This window comes from Tupaia chinensis, unplaced genomic scaffold (assembly GCF_000334495.1).
Source record: "Tupaia chinensis unplaced genomic scaffold, TupChi_1.0 Scaffold000394_1, whole genome shotgun sequence".
Taxonomy (NCBI): domain Eukaryota; kingdom Metazoa; phylum Chordata; class Mammalia; order Scandentia; family Tupaiidae; genus Tupaia; species Tupaia belangeri.
The window spans coordinates 1,178,760-1,194,106 of NW_006159896.1; the positions used below are offsets into that span (position 1 = coordinate 1,178,760).

At 45.6% G+C, this 15,347-nt stretch overlaps 1 protein-coding gene across 7 annotated transcripts in view; it reads right to left on the reverse strand.

Annotated features, from left to right (window-relative positions):
* SPTAN1 (spectrin alpha, non-erythrocytic 1) overlaps nt 1–13,088 on the reverse strand; it is a 65,270-nt gene extending 52,182 nt beyond the window's left edge. For 4 of the 7 annotated variants that reach the window (XM_014589983.2, XM_014589982.2, XM_014589979.2 and 1 more), the window contains exons 1-8: nt 12,835–13,071; nt 11,663–11,788; nt 5,344–5,484; nt 4,849–4,995; nt 3,088–3,221; nt 2,787–2,931; nt 2,553–2,707; nt 1,172–1,307 (exon numbers count right to left, since the gene is read on the reverse strand). In XM_014589983.2, coding sequence (XP_014445469.1) covers nt 1,172–1,307; nt 2,553–2,707; nt 2,787–2,931; nt 3,088–3,221; nt 4,849–4,995; nt 5,344–5,484; nt 11,663–11,788; nt 12,835–13,071 — 1,221 coding nt within the window. Of the gene's footprint in view, nt 1–1,171; nt 1,308–2,552; nt 2,708–2,786; nt 2,932–3,087; nt 3,222–4,848; nt 4,996–5,343; nt 5,485–11,662; nt 11,789–12,834 lie in introns of all 7 variants that reach the window. The other 3 variants (XM_014589981.1, XM_014589978.1, XM_014589984.1) reach the window with 1 other exon arrangement.
* Between the last annotated feature and the right edge of the window lie 2,259 nt (nt 13,089–15,347).

The window sequence follows — 15,347 nt, forward strand, 5'->3', positions numbered from 1 at the left end:
TGGACTCTTTAGAAAAAAAAAAAAAAAAAAAAAAGCTTAATAGTAAAAATAATAAATTTACAGCTCCTCCATAACAGTATTTTCCAAAATTTTTTAGGAAGTAAATAATTTCTTTTTGGGACCAGCAGTTGGCATAATGGTTATGTCGCTAGATTCCCATGTGGTCGATGGCAGTTGGAGTCCCGGACCTGGTGGCTTAAACTCACGCTGGGCATGTGTGCATGTGTGCCAAGATCCCGAGAGGAGAATGGAGGAAAGGGACTGCAGCATGGCCATCCCCCTGGGGGGTGATTTCTCGCTTTCTGTCTCACTGTCTCTTTCTGGTGAGCACACATGCCCTATAGCAAAAACCTCTCCCTCTCCCCTCCAAATAAAAGGAAAAAAAATTTCTTTTCATGATAAAGCCAATTAAGACTTCATGTAACTAGTTTTCCATGGAAGATATTTGGGGGAAATGCCAGAATAAGACATTTTGATTTACTCAAACCAATGATGAAATTCATCATTTGATTGAAGACTTTTAAAATTTTTACTATAGGGTGCCTATGCTTGTTGGAGAGTGACAGAGACAGAGAGAAGGTGAGAAAGCCCCTCTAGGGAGGTGGCCACGCTCACAACCCCTTCTCCATTTTCTCCTCAGGGTGCCGGGCACATATGCACTCGCACCCAACATTTTTTTTTTTTTAAAGAATTATTTTATTTAACTTCATGTATTTATTTTAATTAGACCAGAGAGAGAGAGAGAGTGAGTAAGAGTGAGAAAACAAGCTACTAGGTCTGGGACTTGAACCATGGTTGACCATGTGGGAGTATGGCGCTCTTAACTAGCATGCCACCTGCTGGCCCCCCACAACATGTTTTTTAAGCTGTTAGGTCTTGGACTCAAACTGCACATCTGGTGATGTGGGATCTAGTGGCCTAACCAAAGACCTTTTAAAGAGGGCACAGAACAGGTGAGCAGAACCCAGCACTTGCCAGAGCTCCTCTCTGGTTTTGTGGATCACGGTTAACATCCTGCCAGTTAATCAGTTTACCCACTATTAGCCGCAGGTAGAGGAGGTCCCCAAAGGCAAACCAACAGCAGCCCTGATGGCAGGCGCCAGGAATCACGCTAGCTGTGGCACTAGGCCTCACCAATGCCTGTCCTTCCAGGAAAGCCTGGAGACATTACCTTATGCTCTTGGTGCCGATCCAGAAGGGCTTCAGCCCCAGCGACGTCATTGGCGAGCTCGTCCGCGTTAATGAGGGCTTTCATCTCGGTCACCCAGCTGGTGAGGTCTCGGAAGTCAGCGAGGAAGCGCTGAAGCCTAGGGAAAGCAAAAAGCAAGTCAGTATGTTTCCAGTGGTCGTCCAAGGGTACTAAATTGCCTACGAACGCTCCGAATCCTCATTCCTGAAAGTGTGACAAATCACACAAACTCTAGTCCTGGGAAACAGAATTTTTTTCTTTCTTTCTTTTTTTTTTTTTAAAGATTCCTTTTTATTATTTAACTTTTATTATTTATTTTAATTTGACCAGGGAGAGACAGAGAAAATGAGAAAGCAAGATGCCAGGTCCAGGACTCGAACTGCAGTTGGCCATGTGGGAGTCCAGGGCTCTTAACCATCATACCACCTGCTGGCCCCGAGAAACAGAATTCCGTCTCGACCATAAATAAAACATAGGTTCTGAGACCAGCAGATAAAGTAGCAGTTATGTCGCTAGACTCCCACATGGCTGACCACGATTTAAGTCTCAGACCCGGTACCTTAAAAATCACACATGTGTGTGCATGTGCGTGCATGCCAAAGATTCCAGAAGAATGGAGAAGGGCTTGAGGCATGGCCATCTTTCCTGGGAGTGGCTTTTCACTTTTCCTCTCACTGTGTCTGTCTCTCTCTCTGGTGAGTGCAAGCATTCTAAGGCAAAAACCTTTAAAACAAAAAAATATATAGGTTCTGGGGGCTGGCAGGCAGTGTGGTGGTTAAGGTGCTAGATTCCCACATGGTCAACTGTGGTTTGAGTCCTGGACCTGGCACCTTGATTTCTCACTTTCCCCCTCTCTCTCTCTGGTCAAATTAAAATAATAATATAAATACATAATTCTTAAAAAAAAAAAAAAAAAAAGAGAGAGAGAGAGAGAACATAGGTTCTGTCCATCACTAGAGGGCCCCAATTTTGTCCCATATTTCAACTTCCTTGTTGCCAGGTTCAATCCCTGGTTAGTAAGAAGTGTTCTTTTCCTTTCCATCTTCAATTTACTCCAACTTAACCAGCTATTTCCCATGCTACTCACAGAGCTAAAAGGACACTTCCATTGCTATCAGCCATAGTGTAGTAGTGCAGGATGGAAGAATGTATAAGGTAATAAATGCTACGTATCTACCACACACTCTACAGCTGCCGTCTCCAAACAAACCTAAGTAGAAAAAGTGACCCGTGTTTTCTTAGAAGGTGATACCTGGTATAGCATGCAGGAACTCGGTAACTCAGAAAACAGAACTGACCCCTAACTCTGCCTTCCCCTCCTCTCTGGGAGGGACTGGCTGCTAAGCCCCGGGAGGGCTCCCACCTGTAGGAATCATTGAGTCGCGCATGTCTCTCGGCTGCCAGAGTACGGATCTGCTCCCAGTTGGCGATCAGCTCCTCCCTCTTCACTTGAATCTGAGTAGCGCTCAGAGGGTGGGACTGCTGCAGGCGGTCAGCCTCGGCACACAGCGCCTTGACCTAGAAACACACCCGTCAGGACTGTGCTCCTTGTCCTTGCTAACCTATTTTTAGAGCACTAGCTGCTTTCAAAACCTACCTTGTCCTCTAGAGCAGCAAGATCTCTCTCCAGACCCTCATGCTTCCGCAGCAGAGCCTGAACGCTTGCCAGGTCTCGCCCAAAATCGTCAGAGGCCATTAACTGCTCCTTTTCCTTGATCCAGCTGATAGTCTCATCCACATCCCTACAGGTTAGAGGCACAAGTTAGTCCAGAGTTGACGACTGTCTAGGAGAACCAGGAATGACAACCATGGCCAAGGACTGGCCGGCTCGGACTGATGAGCATGGGCCACCGACCTTCCACAGCCCCTGCAAGTTGATGCCCGTGCTGGCTTGGTACCTGTTAAAGCGCTGAACCTCAGCTGCCCCAAAGAGCTTCCCCTGTCTCTGAAGGGCCAGTCCTTTTAGCCGCTGCCAGGCTGCATTCACTTCATCCTGCTTGGTCTTGATCAGTTCCTCTTCAGGGTGCTGCTCCTAAGTAAGGAACAGTAGAGACCGGATTTGGTTCTAACCTCTGGCTCCTCCAACTAGTTCCCCAGAGGTTGGCTCCTGCTTAGCAGATCTCCATCACACTGAGAGAAACCCGAATGGAAGTAGTACCAGTCTCCTGTGTGAAATGAAGTGACCTAGAACTAGAAGGGGCTCCTTTCACTCCTTCCACACAGAGGGGAGACCATTCTCTATCCCTTGGAGTGGCATGGCTATGAAGCAGCTTTGTGCCTCAGTGCTGAAAACCTTTGCTGCCCAACACTGATCGCCACTCTATGGCTGCTTCATCAGTGCAGCACCTGTCCTGCTGCGTGAGTGGGAGGTATTTCCGATGTTCACCAAGCTACTAAGCATGTCCACTTCCTTTTCTTTCTTTTTTGGAGAGGTTGCTGCTATAGGGCACGTGCACTAGCCAGAAAGACAGAGAGAGAGAGAGAGAGACAGAAAGGGAGATATTACCCCCTGAGGGGAAGGCCATGCCGCAATCCCTTCTCCTCCATTCTCCTCTTGGGATCTTAGGCACGCATACACACGTGCCCGGCGTGAGTTTAAGCCACGGGGTCCAGGACGCGAACCGTGGTCAACTACATGGGAGTCCAGAGACATAGCCATTACGCTAACTGCTGGTCCAAGCATGCCCACTTCTACACAGGATTTTTAGGGCTGAAGAGATTATTCCTAACTTCAGAGTGGAGGCTGTTCTTTAGCGGTATCCTTCCCTACCAGCCACATTTTGGTTTGTCCTTTTCATTAAAAACAATAAGCAATCAGTTAAAGCATATCCAGATTCTTAGAGACATTTGCAAGATGATGGAATGGGTGGGTCAAGGCTCAGGGTGGCATCCCATCCACCACTGTGGAAGGTGAGGTATTTCTGAGGAAGGCTGGCTATTCTGAAATGGGAAAATTTAACAGCCCTAGAGTGGAAATGTGAAATCTGTACCACCCAAATTCAGTTTTTCTAACAGCAAAAACTCTGCGGTTCCTATTACGTGGTATCTTTGGAGCATGGTGAGCTCCATAGTCGAATGGGAGAGTAAAGAAGCAGGTCACGAGCAGGTCACAGAACTGCACATGGAAAGGCTGTTGCTCCCGTCTCATGGGGCTCCAGAGCTGTAGGGGTGAGCCCACTCATTACAGAGCTCTCCCCGGCTCCTGAGAGAGCCCGTGGACGCTCCAGTCGAAAAGGAGGGGAAGGGTACCAGCAGCACGCGCCCTATAGCAAAAATGTCTCCAAAAAAAGAAAAGGAAAGGAAGAAAAAGGAAAGGAAGAGCAGGAGGACGTTGGTGGACGTATGCCAATACCAGGCAAGCATTGTTCACCACACCCTTCTCTGAGCAACCCTGGAACTTGGTTTCAGGAGCCCAATAAAAGCTTCACCAGTCCCACTGAAAGTGGGTGGAGAAGACAGATCAGATGAACTCTGCCCTTCCTGCCTGGGGCAACAAGTTAAAAGCATTTTCTAAATTAGGAGGAATCAGTATTTTGCCTTACTTCCATCTGAACAAAACTCAGGCATGCTTATAAAAATCTACTCACCCAGAAATTAGGGAACCAATCACCAAAATTTCCTTCTAGAAAGTTAACACAGGCTTGCCGTGAGAAATGTACCTGAGTGAGTTTGGCAGCGAATTGGTTCACTTCATTAACCCTTTCTTCATGAGCAGCCATATCTGTTTGAAACTCTTCAAATTTCTTCTGTAACACCTCCACATGCTCCAGGTCCTGGCCCAGCTCCTCAGAGGTCACAATTGCTTCCTGGTAGGAACCGTAACAAAGCCAGTGTCACCAAGCAATACGTGGTATGCTGGCTCACAGAAACTTATCATGGAACAGACATATCAGGATAGGGCCGTGTGGGCTTTAATGGGTGCAGTTTTCTGTGTGGCTTTTTCATTTTACTTCCCGACAGCTAAGAGGTCGCGCTCACAGCACTTCTAGGTCAGAGATTCAAGCTGCAGTTACAGGACAGAACGCACCTAGAGAGCGGCTGGAAATACGGCACTTCCGTGCCCACCCCTTTCCTGTAAGCTGGTCACACCTGCACTACCTCGGGCTCCCAGCTGCACATCACGTGGCATCTCCCCTATCCTTCCCCAAACACACCTTGTCGTTGATCCAGTCCAGCACATCCTCACATTCTCGTAGATACTGCACCAGCTTCTGCGCCTGCAGCAGCTTGATCCCCTTCTCCCGCATTTTCTCCAACAGTAATTCCCACTGGCGGTGCAGCTCCATTAAACGAGTCTGGAATTTGAAAGTCAGATTTTTAAATCAAATTACCACTGGCTCTGTGGGATCGCACTCTTCCATAGAGTTCTTTCTAGAGAGAGGGAGTGAGAAATATAGATAAGCAGGTGAGTATTTCTGACAGTATTTCATGTGTTCTCACACTCCTCCTATCCCAGCCTCCCAGCAAGCTAGGACCACAGGGGCATGGCACTGTGGCTAGGGCTCTTCCACAGTGATGACATGTCAGAAACCTCGTGGAGCTCTGAATGTAGATTTTTTTTAAAAAAAGATAATCTTTAAACTGAGAGGAAAGTGTTTATTAACTGTAGTAGAAAAAAATACTTCATAGTGGTTTGGTAGGCCTTAAAATTTTATAATTGACCTTTCGTAGGCAGATGTATTTTAATTTATTTCAATGATTAATAACTATATTATAATATTAACATTAATAATTATCAAATTGTTGAAGTAGTATTCCTAGGTCAAAAGACTAGTGAGGAAGGAAAGATGAATGAGCACAGAGTGGGAAGTATGAGAGGGTATTCTCTGAATTCACAGAGGAGGAAGAGAATGAAGCAGGGGTCCTAAGACATCCTAAATGGACAAACTGTGAGGCACCACAGGGAAACCTCAGTACACAGAGGGGACAACGGGTCCTGCAGTGGACTCGGTTATCAGAGGACACTTGAAGGAGGCGTTCCGCAGCTCTGTGAAACGGCAGTTTGTGGTTCGAGGCACCTTGAGTCAGGCTTGCCTCGAATCCCACTCAGTGCCAGCCACAGGGCCAAACACGCTCACTTCCCAGCATCTTTGGGTTCTCACGGCACAGCCAGTAAGGACTTGTCAAGAACTGGGGTAAATGGATCATCAACTCATGCTTAGGCGATGCACCCCACTATTCCAATTCAACATCAATACCTTGATTACAGCTACCCAAGATACTGGGAGTTTCTGTGAAACACTGACAGACAGAAGACACAAACCAGAAGGTTCAAACACTAACAAAGAAGTCTAGGATCCACCCATCGTTGAGATACCACTCCCAGCAAAATAAAACCAAGGGACCCATTCTGGATAGTCAACATGGGTGGATACCCTGAGAAACAAGTGCAGACGTTTCACTTGGGAGGAGCGAGCAGGAGGGAAATAAATGCTTGCACAGTTCACTTCCACCGCCTCGGCTAGCGCTGTCATTCACCGCCGGGAAGGAAGTGAAATGCCTTCCAAGGCAACAGGAAAAGCAACCAGCAGCACGCCAACACTCCACCTACTCGGATGTGGGACCCGATGTGGGTGGCGGTGACTATGGGGCGCCATGCCGTCCGGTATGGTGTGAAAGTCTAAACCAGGGACAAACAGGTTATCCAGGACACAGTTACAGCCTCTGCATGCCAGCCCCCTCCTGTGAACGCCACCTGCCAAACTAAGCCATGAGCTATGGGACCGAGCAAATTACTGAGCCGGGATTGCCATAGGAACCCTGAGCGTGAAAGAAAAGATTAAAGGAGAACTCCATAATCAAATCAAAAATGAGGTCGCATAAGAGACTAGGGAAAATCTCTACATTCAAGTCAACGGTCAGTCTCACAAATGTCATTCCACATATATGAGTAAAGATCTAGGGCAAGGTCTGTCCCGGTTCTAGAATAACCTTCCCATTCCTGGTGTGACTATTCTTGTAAAAATTGCAGATTCGAGTCCAGTTTCCCAGGCTTAGTACAGCCTGGCAACGTGAGTGGGCAGGGAGGCAGGTGCACTTCGGAGACACTGAAAGCGGACTGGGTGGAGGAGAAATCCCGGTTCTGACTCAGGCAGATTGCTCAACGAGGGCATGTGCAAGCAGCAGGAGCGTCCAGAGAAGCAGGTGGCATAAAAACGGAGGGCAGGTGACAGGAAAAAAATACAAGTTGAAAAACAATAAAGCAAATCATTGTGACTGGAGGAAAAAGGAGCTGACTGAAACTCCGGGCCTCAGTTTCCACCCTTCTAAAACATGGAGACAGTGGCGGCCACCTTGTAAGCCTGTTGTGGGGCCCAGAGATCAGCGACGTGTCTGCACGTAAACAGCTACCAATAGCTACGAACAAATGGCAGTTAGTGGTTTTTTTTATTGTTGTTACTTTTTCTCTTTCTGAGTTGACAGTATTTTTAAAATGTATGACTTATTTATTTTCAGAGACAAAATCTTGCCTCCAACTCACGCCTCCCAAGTAAATGGAAATACAGGCATGAGCCAACACAGCTAGCCTAACATACTTCTTCGTCTTTTTAGATTTTTGCTATGGGGTGCATGCACTCATGAGAGAGAGAGACAGAGAAAAAAGAGAAAGTGAGAAATCACCCCCCGCCCACCCTGGGGCAGGGATGGTCACACAGTAACCTCTTCTCCATTCTCCTCTTAAGATTTTGGACATGCAGGGCCAGAGGTGGTGTGGTGGTTAAAGGAGCTGGACCATGACCAACCAAGGTTCAAATCTTGAACCTAGTAACTTGCTTTCTGACTTTCTGATCAAACTGGAAAATAATAACAAGAACATAATAAATAAATAAAGTGAAATAAAATAATTCTTTTAAAAAAATATTTTGGACATGCACGCACACATACAGTGTATTTTTCAAGCCACTGGGTCAGGACTCAAATTGTGCAGTGGCCATGTGGAATCCAGTGCTTTAACCACTCTGCGACCTGCTGGCCCACTTTTTCTTTTCCTTATTTTTTTTAAACATACCTTTTTTTAAAAAAATAATTATTTATTTTACTTTATTTATTCATTCATTTACTTTAATTTGACAAGAGAGAGATAGAGAGAGAGAGAGAGAAGAAGTGAGAAAGCAGGCTGCCAGGTCCAGGACACGAACCGTGGTCAGCCATCTGGGAGTGTCCAGCACCTTAACCACCACGCCATCTGCTGGACACCCACTTTTTTTTTTTTTAAACTTCACGGATGTGTTTCTTTCTTTTATTTTAAGAATTATTTTATTGGGACCAGCAGTTAGCGTAATGGCTATGTCGCTGGACTCCCATGTAGTTGACCGCGGTTCGCGTCCCAGACCCAATGGTTTAAACTCACGCAGGGCACGTGTGCGTGCGCACCCAAGATCCCGAGAGGAGAACGGAGGAGAAGGGATTGCGGCATGGCTATCTTCCCTGGCGGTGATTTCTTGCTTTCTGTCTCTCTGTCTCTGTCTGGCGAGCGCACGCGCCTTATAGCAAAAAAAAAAAACTCTCCAAAAAAAATAAATAAACAAACATGTTTCTGTTAAATATCTAAAGAAAAAAAAAGAATTATTTTATTTAACTTTATTTATTTTAATTTGACCAGAGAGGGAAGAGAGAAAGAGAGAGAAAGTGAGAAAGCAAGCCTCCACGTCTAGAACTCGAACCGTGATGGACATGTGGGAGTCCAGTGCCCTTAACTACCATGCCACCTGCCGGCTCCGACTTTTTCATTTAATTAAAAAATTCTTTTTTTTCCCCTGAGGGTGCATGCACAAGGAGGGAGGAGAGGGAGAAAGCACTCAGCCACCCCAATGGGGTGTGGTCGAGCCACAATCCTTTTGTCTGTCATTTTTCTATCCTATCAGGATCTTAGGCATGTGCCAGGCATGTTTTTCAAACTGGGACTGGGATATGAACTGCAGTCAGTCACGTGGAAACCAGCCCCCTCTATACTACCGAACTCCCTGCTATGTGGCTGGACCACTTTCAGTACTTCTAATGTTACTTTAGTAAAACACCTCTAAATAAGGCAAAAGGTGCTGACAGATGTGAGTGAAGTGATTAGCTGCCCAAGCCAAACATTTGATTGATTTCTTGATTTCTAGTTGTCCCCATCTGTAACCTGATCACACTACTACAGAGCAGTCCTTTCTTTCTGGCAAAGCAACTTCTACCAAGGAAACAACAGGGTATGCTGTCTCCATTGGCTATTAGAGAGGATATGAACCAGTGGGAAGATGGGTGCATAAAAAAATAACTGCAGAAACTCGTATCGCATCGGTTCGAACGGGCTGAATGTAATGAAACAGTTGGTCGTATGGCATTTGGAAGTGACTTTCGTTTCCTGTTTATAATCATCACTGGCAATAGTTAATAATGATTAATCAAAAGCTCAGGGCTAATTGTTAGTCTTTAACACAAGACTACAGAGTACAGCAGAACAAATGTGAGACACCAGATGATAACGGTTAAAAACCATCAAACTGCATCCTGTAAGAATGAAACATCCAAAATGGCGAAGGGGGAAGAGCATGGAGTTAAAATTTCTAACTGAGCTTAACAAACACAACTTTCCTCTGAATTTTTAGGAAAAGGCTGGGCCTTCAATGCAATGTACTTTTGGATGACCCAAACAAAACACACAGGCAGATGTGGGGTAACGACAGGTAAGAGCATCTGGTTCTAAGAAACTCAATGGGCATGCCTGGTCATGAAGAACTTGGTTTTCCCTTAAAATCTTGGTACTAGAAATGTGAAACAAAGCAGCAAAATATCAATGATCGCCTCAACCCCAATGAACTGGCACCAGACCAGAGTTGGAGGACTCCTACTTCATTGTCAGTCCTAGAGTCACTGACCAACAGGTGTCACAAGTCACTACTGAGAGCTGAACCTGAAACTGGTTTGCTGCCTAGACAACTGCTCCTGGGGCGAGCCACAGAGATTTAGACGGGGGACCAGCAGGTGGCGTAATGGTTATGTCGCTGGACTCCCATATAGTCGACCACTGTTCAAGTCCCAGACCCGGTGGCTTGAAACTCACGCTGGGCACATGTGTACTCATGCCCAAAATCCCGAGAGGAAAATGGAGAAGGGACTGCAGCATGGCCATCCTTCCAGGGGGTCTCCAGCAAGCACATGCCCTATAGCAAAAATCTCTCTCTAAAAGAAAAAAAATAAAAGATTCAGACAGCAAGCTTTATTTATTTATTTTATACTTTGCTAGAGAGTGTGTATGCTCACTGGGGAAAGACAGAGAAAGAAAAAGGAGGAAAGAGCAGAGATGTGGTGGTTAAAGGCACTGGACTCCCACATGGCCGACCACGGTTCAAGTCCAGGACCAGGCAGCTTGCTATCTCACTTTCCCTCTCTGACCAAATTAAAAATTAATAAATAGATAAAGTTAAATAAAATAATTCTTAAAAAAAAAAAAAGACAGGACCAGCAGATGGTGTAATGGCTATGTCACTGGACTCCCCTGTAGTCGACTGTAGTTCAAGTCCTGGACCCAATGGCTTAAACTCACACCAGGTGCGTGTGCGTGCGTGTTCAAGATACCGAGATGAGAATGGAGGAGAAGGAATTGTGGCGTGGTCATCCCCCTTGGCGAATGACTTCTCACTTTCTGTCTCTCTGTCTTTCTGAGGAGTGCACGCACCCTACAGGAAAAACCTATTCAAAAAAAAAGAAGTAAAGAAAGAAAAAGAGGAAAAGTGAGAGAGCACCTCCCAAAGGGACGGCCGCACTATAGTTCCTTCTCCTCCATGTCTCCTTTTGGGATTTTGGGCACACATGCAAACGTGACTGGCTTTTTTTTCAAGCTGCTGGGTCCAGGACTCGAACCACACTGTTAGCCAGGTTGAATCTAGCTACCTTAACCACCAAGCCACCGGATGGTCCCAAATAGCAAACTTTCTTTCTTTCTTTCTTTTTTTTAAATACTTAACTTTATTTATCCATTTATTTATTTATTTTAATTTGAGCAAAAAGGGACAGAGTGAGAGAGAGAGAAAGTGAGAAAGCAAGCCACCAGGTCCAGGACTCAAACTGCAGGAGTCTAACGTCCCCAACCACCATGCCAACTGCCAGCCCTGCCAAATGGCAAGCTTTGAAACAGAGAACTTTCTTTACAGTGTCTCTGATTGTTTTTATTTATCTTTATGTCCTAATCCTTAAATTCACCCACTTTGGTAATAAACTCTCCCACCTAATTAGCATCTGAAAATACACGAATTTACACACTCATTTAAAGTATAATCACCATCAAATTTGTTCTATAAAAAGAATATTAATTTGAGTATACAAGTACTTGCTTATAGTCATGCTGAATCATATTATTAAGGTAGGATTTGGGTAACTCCCTTAGAAGACTTCACAAATTCAGAAGCTGGACAAGTCTACTTTTGGGGAACACAACGGGCATGTAAGTGTGAACCCACATTCCTCCACCACATTGAAAGTGTTCATACTCACCCGTATGGTTTCAGATGCAAAATGCCCTTCCGAGATCATCAGGTTGCCAGTTTCATCCAGCTTAACAATGGCTCCCGAGTTGGCCTGCACCTCCGCTTCAAAGGCTTGATGCTTCTGCAGCTTTCCCTGCAGGGGACCAGAAGTGAGCCACAGATGCAACAGGCAGCACTCATCACTTGGCCCCCTCCCTGCTCAGTCCCATCTTCCCTAGTCATGGAGGTGACTGAGTAGCCTGCCCATTCTCTAGTTGCCAATTACCCAAATACTCTGACTGCATCTCCACCAGTCCTCTGAAGATGTGGCCAAGGAAGATCAACTTTGTAGCTGGAACATGCTACAAAATATCCTAATTCTACTGTCTATCAGAAAATCAGCTTTTATGGAGACAGCTTATCCCTTCTAGTAACACAGAACCATCCTGATGTCCTCTTAGCATGCCCTGATAACCCATCTATACTTGCAACATGACACCTTATTTCACTTGCTTTAGAGGCCACTTTCTCTAATCCTGTCTACATTCCATTTCTCAATACCCCTTTTTCATCAAGTACTGAGATGCGCAGGGGCCAGTTGAAAAGACTGGAGCTAAACCATTGTTCTTCATTATTCTCTCTTTTAAGACTATCTTGGTGTACTAAGAGAACCCAAGAGCACAACCATTGTTCCACTTACTACCAAAATAGTTTTAACAAGTTGTTCACTGGGCCAGCTCTAAGGCCTGGTGGTTAAGGCAGCCTGATCTTGCATGGATGACCCTGGTTCAAGACCCAGACATGACGGCTTGAAAACCATGCCAAGCACATGAGCATACATGCCCAAAAACACAAAAAGAGGGAGAAATGGAGAAGGGATTGTGGCATGACAGTCTCCCATAGGGGGGTGCTTCTTCACTTTCCCTCTCTCTCCTACGAGCATACAAACCCTCTAGCAAATTTTTAAAATGAGAACCATCAGCTGAAAGCATCAGAAAACATAAACGAATACCTGCAAGAGTCTACGTTCACCCTAATACACTAGGGCCATTTAGAACAGGTCCTTCCTTATGTCTGACCTATATTCTTCTTGCTGCTTAATCTCTCAAGGTCATGTTAAATAACTTTCTTTGTCTGATTTTAGGGAAGAATATTTGGGCTCTTAAATTTTGCCAAGAATCTCAGGGAGATCACACACACCTGCAAGTTGGTTGGGTCTTTATAATTCTCATCAGATGCAATCTGAAGTTTCTCCTGAATCCACTTCTCCAGCTCCTCCGCATCTCTTTGGAAAAACTGGAATCGATAGGAATCTTCCAACTTCTGACGCCTAAGGGTTGACAGTTCTTTGAAGCGGTGGTATCGATCCAGGACCTGCTGCCGCCTCTCCTGAATGTCCTCTGCCGTCTCCAGCACTTTGACCCCGCTTGGGTCCATTTTCTGAAAAGACAGCATGCCCTGAGATCAGCACCTCAGACAACAACAGAGATTCGATGGAACCAGCCTCTCCGAAGGAAAGAACGATCAGAGTGCCCTAGCAGACCAACGAAGTGAGAAGGTAGCCCCTTCTAAGGATTCAACAACAAAGCCCATTTCTTTTTCTAAGAAATGGCTATCTATTTCCCCACAACACCTGCCTACATGAGTCCCTCAGGGGCTGTCAACCAACATGGCAACAAAACCAAGGGGGGAGAACTATGATTTATACGGTCAGTTCTACAAGGGCTCTAAGGATTCAAAAGAAATACCAACTTTGGTAATGCAAAGAACTGATAAAGCCAATCAAAACACTTCTCATCTGGTCTCTGCAATTCATCATGTATAGCTTTTCTGTCTTTCCAGAGCTGGACCTCTGACTCAATGAAGGGAACGATTATAAAATAGCCAAGTACTTAATAGAAACAACCAATAGAACTAACCTAGCTGAAATGGCTGACTTCTCAGCTACTCCGACATGCCAACTCTACAAGTCTTCATCAGACTATCAGTGCCTGGGCAAGGACCAGGCTTAGTTTCATCTGAATATACAAAATTAAAAAAAAAAAATCATGGTGCATCTTGGAAAAAGAGAAAAGTGTTGTGAAAGAGCTACTCTCTTGTATTTCTACCTGTTAATCTGAAAGGCAAAGAAACTCCCTAAGGCCAGCATCAGTCAAGTTAATCACAAATGCAGACTCAGTCCTCCAACTTTGGACCTTGGGAACTAGCAGTTAGCGTAATGGCTATGTCACTGGACTCCCATGTAGTCAACCACGGTTCGCGTCCTGGACCCGGTGGCTTAAAACTCATGCAGGGCGCGTGTGCGTGCGCACCCAAGATCCCGAGAGGAGAACGGAGGAGAAGGGATTGCAGCGTGGCCATCCCCCCTGGGGAGTGATTTCTCGCTTTCTGTCTCTATGTCTCTCTCTGTCTGTCTGGCGAGCGCACACGCCCTATAGCAAAAACCTCCCCCCTAAAAGAAAAAGAACTTTGTACCCTCAGATTTCTGGGCAGTTCCACCACATTTTAACATCATGAAGAGAACCTGACCTCTACACATATGAAAAACCCAGAATGCGATACTTGATTTTATCAGGTATAATACACTTTATCCTCGTGCCAATTTCAAGGCCACAGAAGGAAATAGGTAGACTAATAATGAAAAGCTGCTGGGCTTGTCAGTAAATGTGCTCTTCTCCAGCCCCCTTCCCTCTCCACACCTCTCTCACTTGGAGTGACTAAAAATGACAGGTGGAAACCACACAGTCTCATGTCCCTTCTGACATTTTTTTTTTTTTTTGGAGAGGTTTTCGCTACAGGGCGCGTGCGCTTGCCAGACAGAGAGAGACATAGAGACAGAAAGCGAGAAATCACTCCCCAGGGGGGATGGCCACGCTGCAATCCCTTCTCCTCCGTTCTCCTCTCGGGATCTTGGGTGCGCACGCACGCGCGCCCAGCGTGAGTTTTAAGCCACCAGGTCCGGGACTCGAACCACGGTCGACTACGTGGGAGTCCAGCGACATAGCCATTACGCTAACTGCTGGTCCCTCCCTTCTGACGTTTAAGTCATGGTCTACAGAGGGGATGCTGGATTTGGTAAGGAAGCAGACCAGATAAGCTTTATGGTTCCTTCCAGCTATTGTTCTATGAAATGAAGAGGAATAAAAAGTGTTACCCAGGCAACCTTCTATCCCCTGCCCAGCTAACAGAGAAGGGCAAGCGGGCCAAAGATTGGGACTGGAAGTGAAGGTGCTCCTGCATGCTCAGCTGGGAGGTGAACACCTTGAGACCTGGGTGAGGTTAAAGTTTGCAGTTCACATTCCAGCCCTCCAGGGATTAGCTCTAAACACCACCTTCCTATGAAGGGACTATCTTTCTAGAGAAGAGGGGAAGAGGTAGTTTCAGCCCAGTCACCACTCCTTCCAAATTACTCTCCACCTCTCAACCAGTTATTTTTGTTGTATTACTGCTTATACATGTAGTCTCATTTTTTTTAAGTATTAAAAAAAACACTGGAACCAGTAGGTGGCATGATGGTTAAGTACTGAACTCCCACATGGCTGACCATGGTTCAAGTCCCAGACCTGGTGGCTTACTTTCTCACTTTCCCTTTCTCTGTGTGTGTCTCTCCTAAGTCAAGTTAAAAAATAATAAAATAATGACAAATGAAATTAAATAAATAAATTTTAAAAAATCCTTGCCATGTCCTCCCCAGCTCCTTTACTGTACCCTTC